A 13,994-nucleotide genomic window follows, 5' to 3' on the forward strand; every position below is an offset into this window, starting at 1 on the left:
TCATTAGTTTTGTTTCCAATGGAATAACTTCCTTACTATCAGAGTCCACCTTTTTGAATAGAAATTAAATATTTACAAACTACAAGCAAAATATTTGCAAAAATTATTCAGCAAGTATTTTACAGAAAAAATGATCACCTCTCATTCAATTTACTAACATTACTGAAATATTTTACATTATTTTCTCAGATTCTGCCATGGAAGAGAAAATCTGTCTATGCACAGATATACTTCTCTGGCTATGAGGTGAGAGTTACTTCTATCTATAGGACAGTGTGGTTTTTATATGAGTGCTACATAGTAAAAAAATCCTACAAATGTTTTAATGGGTGAAGAAAAAAAAAGGGTGAAGCAGATGACTGGGCAATTTTAAGACTCATAGATTTTCCTTAAAATTTGTTTTCTGCCATAATATTTTCTGTGAACTTTGTGATTATTCAGCTGATCAGAAAAGCTGACTTTGAGAGAAAAAGTTTAGATTTGTTCTTATTTTTGTTAAAATGTAATGGTTCCTTATTTTTTACAAGCCACATTACAAACTTGGACACTCTTGTCAGCCTCAACATGGCCTTAAAGCATGAAAAGGGATAAATCACTCTATAAGAGAGCAGAACCAAATTGAGAGGAGGCTGTGCAACCAGTGCGAAACATATTCCCACCAGAGTTGGGTTTTATATCTGTACAAATTGGGGCCGAAACTTTTCACTAGTGTTTATACATTGAAAAAAAGAACAAAAACCCCAAAGACAAATATTTGCCAGAGCACAGATTCAAATAGGAAAATACTTGACACATTACCAGTGCAGTTCTTCTGGAAATTGGGATTCTCCAGTGGGTGCCCCGGGATGCGACACTGAAACCTGTGCTGCCAGAACTCAGGAAACCAGGGGTTGCGTGTGTTGGTGTCCAGACGCAGCTTCAGATAGTAGTCATCAAATGACAAGACCTCTGGAGACTGTAGTTTAATAGTGATGCCTCCATTTGCTTCAGGTTCATAACCTTCAATGACTTCATCTCTGTCTGCCCAACCGTCACTGAAAAGAGGCAAAAAAACACTTATTACACAAAGACAGGAAGCTTGTTTTGAAAAAGCAACAATCCAAAGGCAGACCAGCACCCTCAGAAGCAAGTGATTAAGGGATAATCTAAAGGTATGTCTAAAATTCAGGCAGAGAGGGAAAGAAGAAAGCACAGTGATGGAGACTTGTAATGAGCAGCCTGACTGATTTCATGCAGAGTCCTCATTAACTCATCTCCAATGATGAGCATTTATCCTCGTCGCTCTGGAAGCGGTTTTTGGCCGTAGATTCTGGTGTGATGTCTTTATGATTGAAGAGATTCTGCCTTATTTAGGCTGTCCTGTAAGAGGTGGAAACTGAAAGAATTAATATCAATGGAAAGGAAACTAAGCCAGGATCCTGGGTGTTTCACAGAAGAGATCTCAGCATGCGTGGATCTTACAGCTAGCAGAGTAATTCAAAACAAACATAAAGTGAGAAATGCATTGTGTTGGAAGAGAATGGAATAAGAATACTTGATAAAGGACCGAGCTAAAAAGAAAACTACATGCTATCCTCACACTGCATGGGTTTTGTGATAACATGCTTTTTTTTCTCTTCCTACTTTTTTTTTTGTCAGACAATGGCTTTCTATTTTACTTCTCTGTTTATTCCTGTAAGAGATACTCTGAAAAACCTGAAGATAAAACTCTTTCTTGACAACATTGCTTCATGGAAAGTCTGTTTTAACAGGTTTGAACAAAGTCCATTGGGCTTAGCATCTGAGTTTTAGTTTAGTTCTTTTAACAAGAAGCCCATTGATTTAGTGTCATTCTCCAGTTCTTATTAGGATCCCCTAAGAACAGTGCTATTATGGTCTAATTTAAGTGCAAATATAAGCCAGCCATTGCTTAATTTTAATATGCTGGGCATGTCATGAGAGAAATAGATTATTCTGGCACATCAGATCTAGCTCTATGCACTCAGAATGAAATCAGCGGCACTGCTGCGGTAAAAAGCAGACAGATGAAGCACTTTCAGTGGCAAAGAGCTCAAGAGGAAAAATGCAACTGACCCCTAAGAGGGAAGTTTCTGTTTCACCCAAAAGAGGCTTGCATCCTGAACTCCAGACAGACTGAAAGAAGGTCCTTGTTAGGAGCCTCTTACAGACAGCCTTGAGAAAAGCATTGGGGTGCAGACCATACCAGCTGAGAGCATTTATGAGACACCCAGCGCAGATATGCCTGGGACTCCACAGTTCAAAACAGACAAGACTTGAAGTAGCAGGCTCTGTCACAGTCCTACAAACAGGTGTAAAGTGACTACGCACTGGGCACGTGTGAGTCTTTGGTCCCCAGCCACCAGACTGAACGGCTGCGTGGTTTAGCTGACATTCACGTTAACTGCTGCATCTCTGCTGTAGGCACCTGGAAAACAATGGCAGGTCTCCACAGAAATACAGGAAAGCCCATGCTTTCCATATGGGACACATGGCTCAAGCCTCTATTACAGGAAGTTATTCAAGACGTGGGACATCGGGCAGACCACTGAGTGAGTGATCAACAGATTCCTTTCAACCTGGGTTCGGGGACCCACAAAGCCATCTTAAAGATGGTACACATGGCACCTTCAAGCCAGAATTTCTTCTTTGTTTCCCCCTTTGCCAAGGCCTTGCAGTAGAACTGCCCAAAATTTCTGAGCTTACAAACTGCTGACCAATATCTTCATATAGCCAAGCAGCATGAGAGCAGGGGGAGGCACAGGGAGTAGGTCACAGGAGAGAGACGGTGATGGCTGAAGAGTCCTGCTGTGGAACACGGGTGGGCATGGTGCGGTATCCCAAAATGACTCTCTCTGCCAGGCTGAACCCAGAAGCATCTGCTGGGTCACTTCTTCCCACAGCCAGCAAAGCAGGTTACTCAGGTCTTGCCCTTGTACCAACATAGCCCGAAGGATAACCACGTGGCACAGCCTTGGCCTGACAGCTGCACCTGAACTGCCACAGGAGTGCACAGAATTCAAAAGCCACAATTTGTACATCCCTGCTCCCTGCCCCGCTAGACTGCCTTGAGTTTTGGAGAGGGAAAGAAGCCACAGCTCAACCTCTCTGCATCCCCCCGCTCCTCACTTGTCCACATGCAGAAGGAAGCTAGTAAAATCTACTGTGCACCCTGACTGCCTCATGGAAGACCACAGTCCAGATGACCTTACAAAGGTAAAACCAGGAGAATGAACTTTCTGGATTTCACATAACTCAAGCCATAAACTAGCACCGGAGGGGGAAAAAAGACACAATATTTATTTCTTCTTATGTGGGGGAAAAAGGAGCAAGAGGTCACTCTTGTAGCATAAGTAATTGAGTCCTAATTGCATGATTACTTCATTATTTGTCACAATGTTTATGGCTTGCAAACTGTAGACTCAAGCAGAAACATTAGTGAGTCAAAAAGATTAAGTAAATTGGACCATTTTCTACAAGACTTTCTAGAAAGGAGGTAGTTTCTCTACTGCTTGGATTCCTACCAGACAAACATTAGAGTGATTTATTTCTTCTCCCCTCTAAGTTTGGCTTGGAAAATTGCCGCATTCACTCTGAAGGCAAAGCAGAGCAATTCTGCAAAGGCAAGAGAAAGCGTTTTTCAAGTTCTCTGAGGGAAGCTGATGGGAAAGTTCCCCTAAATTGGAACACAGATTGTCACCTAATATTTCTTCGTCTCTTTCTGGCCCCAGATATTTTTTGTTCTCCAACTTCCTCAAATTGTTAAATCTGATAAGTTTTGTGTGCAGCAAAATGTGAAGAAAAGGCACTGGAATCAGAGAAAAAAGTTCAATTTCAGAGAAAAAAGTTGAAGTTCATATGGGAGCTTTGCTCTACTTTCAGTAAAGTCAAGAAAGCCAAAAGGAGTCCTCTGCTCTTAGGGGACCCCTGCCATTCTGGCAGCTGCAGGCTGGCTGTGCTGAAAGGTGCCCTAAGGGGCCGTGCAGCCCTACCAGAAGCCGTGGGAGGATTATCAGAGACCTAAGATCTTGTTATAATCTCTGCATATATTCCTTTTGACTGTGTACATTAAAAAAAAAAAAATATTGCTTGGGAAGTGTGCATCCTTAGTGATGCATGAATAAATGAATAGTGTTCCAGAAGATAATGTTAAAAAAATTGACATTTCTAATGCTGGGCAGTAGCACAATACTGAAGTCGAGATGACAGTGTGCATGTCAGTGACAGAAGCACAAGACCAATAGCTGATTCAACAGAAAAATGAAATCTTATTAAAAAAGGGCAGCACATACTATTCTTTTGTTGTCAGAACAGAGTACTTTCCACCTACTCTCCTTCTTTTATCCTGCTGAGTAGCAAGTAGCATCACTAGTAGCACTTTCTACAAAAGCATCTGTCTGTGTGCCTTTACTGCAAATTTCAGGAGGTGGCCCAACACCCATTGCCCAAACTGCCTTCCCTGATGAGTGTCCATTGCAGGTTTTGTGTGACTTTTTGGCCTGGAAACATGCTGGGTATCTTGTGCAACAGTTATCTGAAGCTCTGTGAGGGGGTTTAAAGTGTGAAGACAGAAACAGTGAGGGAGGGACAAAGTGTGTGGGTGTCAAACCAGCAACCATTCTGTTAGCTCTTAGGAGAGAAAGAACTGCTTTTGCTATGTTTTTGTAGTGTTGATCACAACGAAAATGGTCACTGATATTCTGCAAGCTACTCTCAGTCCAAGTCCCAGTCTGGTGGCTGACGTTCATGATGCCAAATCCAAATTGCAGCATCAGTCACAAACAAAAATCAGGCAGAAGGGGAAAAAGCCTAGAGCTACCCCATCTAGCTTCAGAAGTCCTATTTCCCATTATCACAAATCGAGTTTGAAGAAACAAAGCAATTTTTTTCTTAACCAGTTTACTAGTCTGCTAACGTATGACAGCGGACATTTCTGAATTGTGGCTTCAGCATCTTAGCCTCTCTGTATTTTCTGAACTGCAGTCACATATATTCCTGTGACTGAAATACCAGGAGAGATGTAATGGATTTCCAATTTCCTCTCCTCTTCCAAACATGAACACTGTCAGCTGCTTTTCACAAGGGCTGATGAGACAACCAGCAATCAGGCTTTCTATTTTCATCTCCTCAGGACTTAACTCTTGCACTATGCAGCAGCTCCGCTCTGCTCTGCCTCCCCGCATGGCACTCAGAGCGTTACTATCCCAGACGCTTTTTCCAGATAGGCAAACAACCATACAAAAAGGAAACATGCTGTTGTTTATGAAGACTATTTGCCCTGTGATTATTCTAGGAGGTAGCAACCTTTCACAGGTGAACAAAATGAAACACATTTTTCAGTCGTGGACACTGACTGCCAATGTGACACTTGAACCCTTATAAGGACCAAAGTTGTGGAGGGCAACAAAGTTGGCAGCTTTGTCAACTCCCTTTGCCTTAGCTAAGATAACGTTTTCTTAAGAAGTTTGCATTCCTGGTAATTTTTTTTTTCCTGCTGTACTGGCCAAGTCATAAAATATATAAAAGAAATTAAGAGCAAAAAGCCCTTTATAAATGCTAAATGAATGATTTTTGCAATAATCTTTCTGGCTACTGCAGATTTTCTTTTCTTTATAAAACCAAATAAATTAATCATATTAAAATAATTTCCATATTTTTTTGGACAGATTCTGTTCCTGTGCTAGTGGATATTTTTATCCACTTTGAAAACCATGTTACATGTAGCTATACCTATGTAAACTGGAAATATTATTTTCAAACTTTCAACATCCACAGAGGTTCCCTGCAGATATCCCACTCAGGTCGGGTAGCAGGTGCCAGGTAACCGTAACTGTCGCACAAAAGGATCAGAGTCTATATGCTTGCCTTCTCTCCTTTCCTCAAAACTAAAGCCGGTGTCAACATGCTTTCCTTGTCACGTCGATATACATCGCCACGGAGCACATTTCTGAATGCCTTCTTACCATTGCTCTCAAGGCTGCCACCTGGCCTGCTCTTATGTTAAACTTCTAATAGAGTCGAATATGAGGACAGCATCACTCAAATAATTCAACATTCAATAAAGTGCCGTGCCATTTTGTTATATATATATATCTCTCTCAATATCTTTATTTTTAAGGACAATTATTATATGCTGGATTATGTAAATAAAAGGCTGGACATTTTATTTGGAACGTGCTTTTTGCAAAACCATCTTTCTGTGTAGTGGTCAGACACTGCTTGTTTAGAGGCATTTCAAAACGCTACAAACGACTAAATAGTGATAAGTAGAGTTTAAATAATCTGTTATTTGGTTCTGATAAATGCCAGAATTTATTTTCTGATAAATTTCCAGAGCTGGTCAGACCTGCAAGCCTGCAAATTTCATTTCCTCTTTTTATAAAAGTCTTTTCTGACAGCACCCCACTGGAAAATCCATCACAGATTCTCCTGCCTGCGTGCAGGAGTTGTACGACTGTGATGGCCTCCTGCTTGCTCTCCTGGCAGAATGGATGGAAACTCAGAGCTCAGCATAAGGCCAATCCAGAAAGTGGCAGGTGGAATAATTTCATAGGCAGATCCCCCAAAAAAATCAGTGTTGCTACTTGTTATGAGCACAGGTGGCAGAATCAGGCCCAGAGTAATTCCCAAGCAGTTCTGTAGCTGGCTGCTTAACTGCTCTCTTCTGGGAGTAGACTTTTTAAAAAACTCTTTATTTCACCAGTCTGATGCAGTAGAAAGAAAAAACACAATTAGCTTCACAATTAGCTTATTGTGAAGGAGGACGGACCTGTTCTCTGGCAATAAGGAAAGATATTCAGTGTCTGTGTAATACATGCCTCGAACAGAAAATGCCATGTAAAGAAAACTGAAACTGTCCGATATTCACAAGTCAGCAACTGGCAAAGTGACTTTCCTCCTTGGGCTTATGCATTATCAGTCAATCCCAGTGGTCACCAATGTCAGCTGAAAGGTGCTGATCATTATTGTTAATGAACATTATTTCAAACATGAGAAACAAAAGGCCATTTTTGCACTTACTTACTCATTCAGCTAATTCACCAGTACTACATACTTGCATTGAAAGGTGGGAGAGATTTCCTCTGTTGCCAAATCATGAATTTTTAAAAACCATAGCTTTACTTTCACATGTGTGACAAGTCCTGGCAATCTTAGGAGATCAGTCCTGTGGCTACAAAGAAGCCTGTATCTCACTGCTGGCAAGACCAAGCTGAAAGGCTGTGTACTGTCATGCTATAACCTGAGGCTTGCTGAGCACTGACCAGTCTCATTAAAACCAGAAGAATCAATATCTTGGAAGCTGAAAGAAAAAAAAAGGGGGGAAAAGGGGGGTTATAGGCCAGTAGCTTTGCTCCTGGAGACATAGATGGAGGTAGGCAGGAGTCATCACCTTCCCAAGCTGCCTGTCTTTTGTAGCAAGCATCACAAGGTACTGTGGGATTTGTACCTGTTCCCTTTCCCTACAAACTGTGCTGGGCTCAAATGCACCTTGAATTCCAGCCTCTAGATTTCTCCTAGTTATTGACCTTCATAGGTCAGTCCTGATGCAAATCAGCTGAATGCATCATGGGAATATCAGCTCTCCCTCTCCACACTGGAAGCAGGAAGAGAAAACCACCGAAGCTCCTTCTGGGAGGGCAATGGAAAACAAGAGGGAGAGAGAAGATTGCTGCCTTGACGATCTCACACACAAGAGGAGGTACAAGAGGAACATCTGGTGCCAGACTGTGCAGTTACTGATTTTAGACTCATAACTCACACAGCGCTACTATGCCACTGCGGGTTGTAATCCTGCCATGGGCTATAGATTGAAGAGCATGTCAAACCTGGTCAGGACTTGGGCTGGACATCTCTAGAGAGTACCAGCACGACTCAGGAAAAGACTGGTATGATTTGTCAGTTAACCCTGCTCCCTTTGAGACAGCTACATGTACCCATCGTGCTTTGAAATCTGATGTCCTACAGAAGGTATTATTTTCGGAGAGAAACTGAAAGATTAATTTTAAAAATAAATCCCAAGGCCACTTTCTGCAAGCGCTTTGTCTTATTTCTTAGTAAATTTTCTGTTCTTGCCAGGTTCTCTTTCATAACATTGCATACACAATTTTTCACTTCCCGTCCATGATTACTGAAGGAGCACAATCACAGTAGCACATTAGTTCTTCTATTTTACATGAGCACAAATTGTTGGTAAGGGTTTCCAATTTTTATTTAGTGAATCAGTGGATTTTTCTGAGTGACACTCTGTAAAGAACCTATGTTGATAAATGATAGATCATTATGTTTCAAATTATTATCATTCACTTTTGCGTGAATTTGCACTGTTCATTTAAAAAATGTAGATTATAACCTCATGGACCATGATGGATTCTATTTTGCAAATATGTATTTAGGAAGGTTTTAATTATCTTATGCAGTGCATATATTTGCATGAAATTTACATGATGTAATTTAACTGCCTATCATCCAGGCGTTATCTTGGGGAGTCTTTACTGTGAAGATTCTTGACACAGTTGGCATGTGCAGCTTTTTGTAAATGTAGTTGCTGCTTTTATGCAGGAAATGTTTTTACCATTCTCAAGGGTGCACAGTGGTGCATATCTTGGAAAATCAGCAACCATACATGTATTCTCTAAGACAATAGCTGATTTCTCAAAAGGTGTACACATGCTTTCACCCCAGAGTCTCAAGAGAATTGAATCCTTGCTCTGCACATTTCAAATTCACAACACGAGGAATCATGAAAGCGCAATATCTTTTCCAAATGAAAGCACGTGCGTGGGGAGGAGGAGAGTATCCAATTTTAAACACACACACGCAAATGGGAAGCCTTAATCTTAGCATTGTGCCTCATATAAGGTGCTCCTGGGCTCCAATATGTGCAGTCAAATCCAAGATTTTTAATATCTTATTAATACACACAAATCTGAAAATAGAAAGGTGTATCTTTGCTTCTCTGTACCAGTTCCTGGGGATATTTTTTATCCCCTTGCTGCTGCTGTGCTAGGAATAAAGGAAGACTCCACTGAAGAATGAATACGGATAGTAAGAGGTAGATTCTGCCACAGAGAGCTCAGCTGTAGCCCCTTTTCAGAGAGGATAGTTAGAAATATTCTTGTTAAGACTTCCATACTGTCTGAAAGTCTTAGAGACTGAGTCTTTTCTGTGCAACCATGCAGAGGCATAAAGGGGAATAGAGTGCTTCTGACCCCTGCTCCAGCTACTTACAAACTATCAAGTCTTGGAGCCGGATCTGAAGGACTGGAAATTGAGATTTCATATGGAGAGGAAAAAGGCTGGAAATACATGGAAAGGTACAGATATACATACAGGAAAGAGAATAGGTAAAGACATGGCCCTATCTGCGCCATGTCACTTCAGCAGAGCTTGCTGGATGCTTGGATGTGAATTTGTTCTGCTTCCTAAAAGATTAATTCATAGATGTCTTCCTTTACCACAAGCAGAAAAAGGAGAAGCATATTTTCTTTCTTCTCTTCTTGCTTGGTTTGTTGAGGTGCTGAGGAACAGCGAAATAGAGAAACATCTTAGAATCATGTTACCATCTCTGTTTTCACACAAACTGTGCTCAGCTCAAAAATACCTTGAATTCCAGCCTTCAGATTTCTCCAAGATGTTGACTTTCATAGGATAGTCCAGAGTTTTCATTCAGTGGTTTATGTTCTTATGTGATTCCCTCAAGCCATGCCTTACTGTAACCATTTCATATGATAATGCTTAAGAGAACATACACAGAATTTATAGGCCCTTTTTCATTGAAAATCAGATTTCAAAAATGTAGATCTAAAGAGGACATCCTCTGTATCAGGTTGCTATTACTGGTTTGCATATATACTATTTCCATATCTGTACAAGGTTTCTGGAATGCTGTTTCCACACTCATGCTTGAAAACTGAACCTTTACCCATATATTTATGCAGGAACTGCTCATTGCTTTGATAGCCCTTCAAATGAAATCATGTCTGCAGAGGAACTCGTAGCTGTAGATAAGAGCACACTATCCATTCCATACCAAAGCATACTATCACAGGTTTCAAAACATCAGATCAAATAAAATGGAAAACAAAAAGTGAAATATGATGAAACTGATGATAGAATCATAAAATCTGTGATATTAATCAAAGTTAACATATATTAGAAGAATATTTCCATAAACAGCTATTTCTACAAAAGCTATTTTAAATTTGGCCATATCTGCCATTCTTTCTTTTTCACTTTGTGTGGGTACTTGAACATTCATATTACTATGAATGTTTATTAATAAGAAATTTTCCACTCAAATATTCATAAATTGTTCATTTGAAATTATATATTCATGTGTAAAATATCCAATTCATACTATGCTAGTGAGTCATCTAAGCACCTGAATCTTTCCAGTGAGAGAATCAAGTAATACTTTAAGGTTTTCAGAGAATGAATAAAGTAAAATCATTAGACTTGGGTAGCCTGCTAATGAACAATTAGTGAATACTAATGAACAATGAACTACAATGAACAGTTCATGAACCACTTGCAAACCAAGAAACCATTGAACAATTTGAAACATTAATTCACCTGAAAATGAAGCAATCTGTTCACAGTTACTGAACATGAAAATAGGTGTAAACCCTTGAATATTTTTTAATAGTCCACTTTGTTAAGGCAACGCTATTATACTTGGCCCAAAGCAAAGTGTTATAGAACATTTTAAAAATATATAAAAGTATTATTGATTTATTCTTCTGCATTTATTGCTTTCTTAAAGTAATAAATGCTTATTCATGTAGCTACACAGAAATGAACTAAGAAATCTAAGAACAATCATCTGCCTGTCTGAACCAAACTTAGCTCAGCACCCAGCTAACCTCTACTCCTTAAGAATACCTGCCTTATCAAGCAGAGCTACAGTAGGACAGCAGCAACCTTGTAGGTATTTAGGTGTCTGGTATTCAATTCATACTAAGTCAAAATATGTCCAGAATGTATCTGGAAATGATCAGGTATCTTGCTCAGAGGAACCATTGAAATGTGCCATCTTGTTTAAATGCTATTTACTAAAGACTAGATTGTAAGTTCGTAATTCAGATTGTTCAAGTGCTACTCCTTCTAAGTATCACGCTGGCATCACTGAGGGAGTTAGGATGGCAGATACTCACTGATGTAAGGAAAAGATCCACACAGGCTCCTGCTAGCGTGCAGTAGCTGAATGATATTATACTGCATCCCACCATAACCTCATTTTGTGGCATCCAGGGCATGGAATGCAATGGAATAGCAACATGCGTATCAAAGTGTCTAAATTACCAAATCACCAAATTAACGTACAATATAATCAGATTAATTTCAAAATGGATGAAACAAAGAATTATTCGTTGTTAATTCTGTACTGGAGATTGAGGGGGCAACTGTTTTCCTTCTAGATCCCAAGTTGTTCTTGAATTCTTCCAGGCAATAGGTATGGATATCTTTTCTGATATCAGGCATTTTCCTAATGGAAAATGCTCTTAATGTTCATCTTTCCTGAGAAAGGATGGGGGCTTTTCTTCTGATGTAGGAGCTATGCTTGTGCCTTCTATATATGCAGTCATGGAATAATTTAAGTTAGAAGGGACCCCTGGAGATCTTATAGCTCACCTAGCTATATGGTCCATGCAATCTCACTTCAACTAATCTGGCTCATTCTTTTTGGTTTTTTTCAGGGCACTAGAGAAAGTACAAGTCATGTAACTAGGGAAACAATAAATCTGCTACTATAACTTAAGCTTTATGCTTTTATTTAGGAAGCCAAAACTTCTTTTATATTTTAATAATCTATTGACCTCAGAACAATCAGAGTGTTCCTAGGATCAAATTTTATTAATTAGTCATGATGTCACAACTTACTAATAGGAAACTGAAGTAAGATTTTTAAAAAAAGAACTTGATTTTGTCCAACTTTTGCACAAGGGCACAATCAGGAAAGTGTGTAAGCAGCCTTTTCTCTTATATGACACATTGAGAAAGACATATTTATCCTTTTCCATTCATGAATCCAGCCAGAGAAGAGGAATGGGTATGGGCTTACATAAAAGAGATAATTGTCACTTTGCTTCATGCAATAGCAGGAGATATGCAAAGAAAATCTGAAAGGCACTCTGCAGAAACTTCCCTTGAGTAAAACTGCTGCATTTATGGGCAAGGAAAGGTGGAAGAGTAAAAGCCAAATAGCATCAACTAAAGCCCACTGTCAGGGTGCTGCATGGGCCAGCTGCTCCCTGAGGGCTGGGGAGCCAGAAGCCGAGAGGCACCCCAAAGCAAAGCAGGGCAGGACAGGACAGAGCCTTGCCAGCCTGGGCTCGCTCCGGCTGTGCCCGAGCCAGGCAAGCCTGGGAGACCCAGAGGTCGTGGCCAGGTTCAGCCGAGAGTTGAGTTCATGGAGCAGAGCATGTGATGGCATTAATCGAAGAGTTAACTGATACCACAGCAGAAGCGGCCCTTCTGTTTTCAGCTTTTTTGAGTGATTTTTAAAATCTCTTAAACAGAGACAGGAAACATTGCTTTATTAATGTTTCTGTTCCACAGATATAATTGCTATAGTCATCACAAACATGCAACACATGTACAGACAGCAGAGCGAATGACCCTCATTGACAAAAAACTGGATCAACTGCCATTTCCTAAAGATCAGAAAGAAAAAGAAATTCAAAGCCATGGAGAAGTTGACACGTCCCCAGTGTTGTTATTTCCTTTTACTCTATGGCTGAGTGATACGAGAAAGATTGAGAATACATCTCAAAGAAACTAAATCTAGTCTGCCTCTATCAAGAAAATCTGAAAGCAAATTTTTAAATCCATGTTTATACACAAGAACTGGAAAAGCCAATTATTTCTGGAGAAGCATTCAAAATAAAAGTTATTTTCTTGTATTCATCCATTGAAAAAACAACAAAACCTACAGACCTCAAGGTCAGTCACACGTACATTTCAAAAAAAGCCAAAAAACTACCCAAACAAACAAAACAGAACGGAGAAATAAAGAAAGAAAAATAACTTTTTCAATAAAAATACTGTTGTGGAACAAAAGAAAGAAGAGCAGTATGAAACTTTGAATAGTTTGGACACAAGGACTGTTGCTCACAAGAAGATAGAAGAGATGAAGGAAGAAAAATTGATGGAGAGGACAGGGCCAGCCAAAGAGCTCTATAGATTTTGTGTATTATGACCTGTGAGCTGCAAGTAAATGAAGATTGCACAGTTGGTACTACCTCAGGAGAAACCTGGGATGTGATTAAATGCCAAACAGGTATAACGCTTTCAGCTGCTTCCTGCTATCTTAGGAAATTGTTTGAGTTTTCCAGGGTGCCAGGTAAACCTTCTACTGATGGCCACCTATGCTTAGTCCTCTAACTTCCTCTCTAGTTTATTCCTGGTGCATTAAAACTCCTTATTTCCCACCCCACTGAGAACTAAAGCAAGGTAAACTTAACGTACCCAGACAAAAGGAGCGGACATAGAGAACAGTTTTATAGCAGCCAGAGCCTTGAGGGACCAGCTACTATCCATGGAGCAAATGTCTTTGTGAATACCATGGGATTGATTGTGAACCCTCTAACTGTGGTCTGCTAACAGTTGTCTGTGGGACAGAGCAGAAAATAAATGAGATTGCCCAGCAATAGTAAATACTCATCAGTTAAAGAAAGGAAGGAATATAAGTATAATATCAAGGTCACTTTCATCATGGGTCATCACATTTTCAGAAGGTCCATGGCAGGCAGAGCACACAACTGTTGGGAAAGCATGTGGATGTGAAGATATTTTTGGAGTTTCTAAGTAAGAAGAATGTATAAATGTATAAATGTATAAATATATAAATATATAAATATATTGGTGATAGCATAATTTTCTGAGTGACTTCATAACTAATGGAGAAGGGGGAGAAGGGAGGGAAAGTAGTAAATTGCTACAGGACAGTCAATGCTACTTGAAATATAAATAGTTCATAATCTATCCAATAGGTATTA

General features: G+C 39.8%; 1 protein-coding gene across 2 annotated transcripts in view; it reads right to left on the bottom strand.

The window, feature by feature from the left end:
- Positions 1 to 13,994, bottom strand: part of GRM1 (glutamate metabotropic receptor 1) — a gene marked incomplete at its 5' end in the record, with an annotated part of 184,815 nt that overhangs the window by 67,287 nt on the left and 103,534 nt on the right. For both annotated transcript variants that reach the window (XM_081997276.1, XM_081997277.1), the window contains one exon: positions 799 to 1,034. In XM_081997276.1, the coding sequence (XP_081853402.1) occupies positions 799 to 1,034 (236 nt within the window). The remainder of the gene's footprint in view (positions 1 to 798; positions 1,035 to 13,994) is intronic.

The sequence above is a fragment of the Phaethon aethereus genome (assembly GCF_964289735.1).
Source record: "Phaethon aethereus genome assembly, chromosome: 3".
Lineage (NCBI taxonomy): Eukaryota > Metazoa > Chordata > Aves > Phaethontiformes > Phaethontidae > Phaethon > Phaethon aethereus.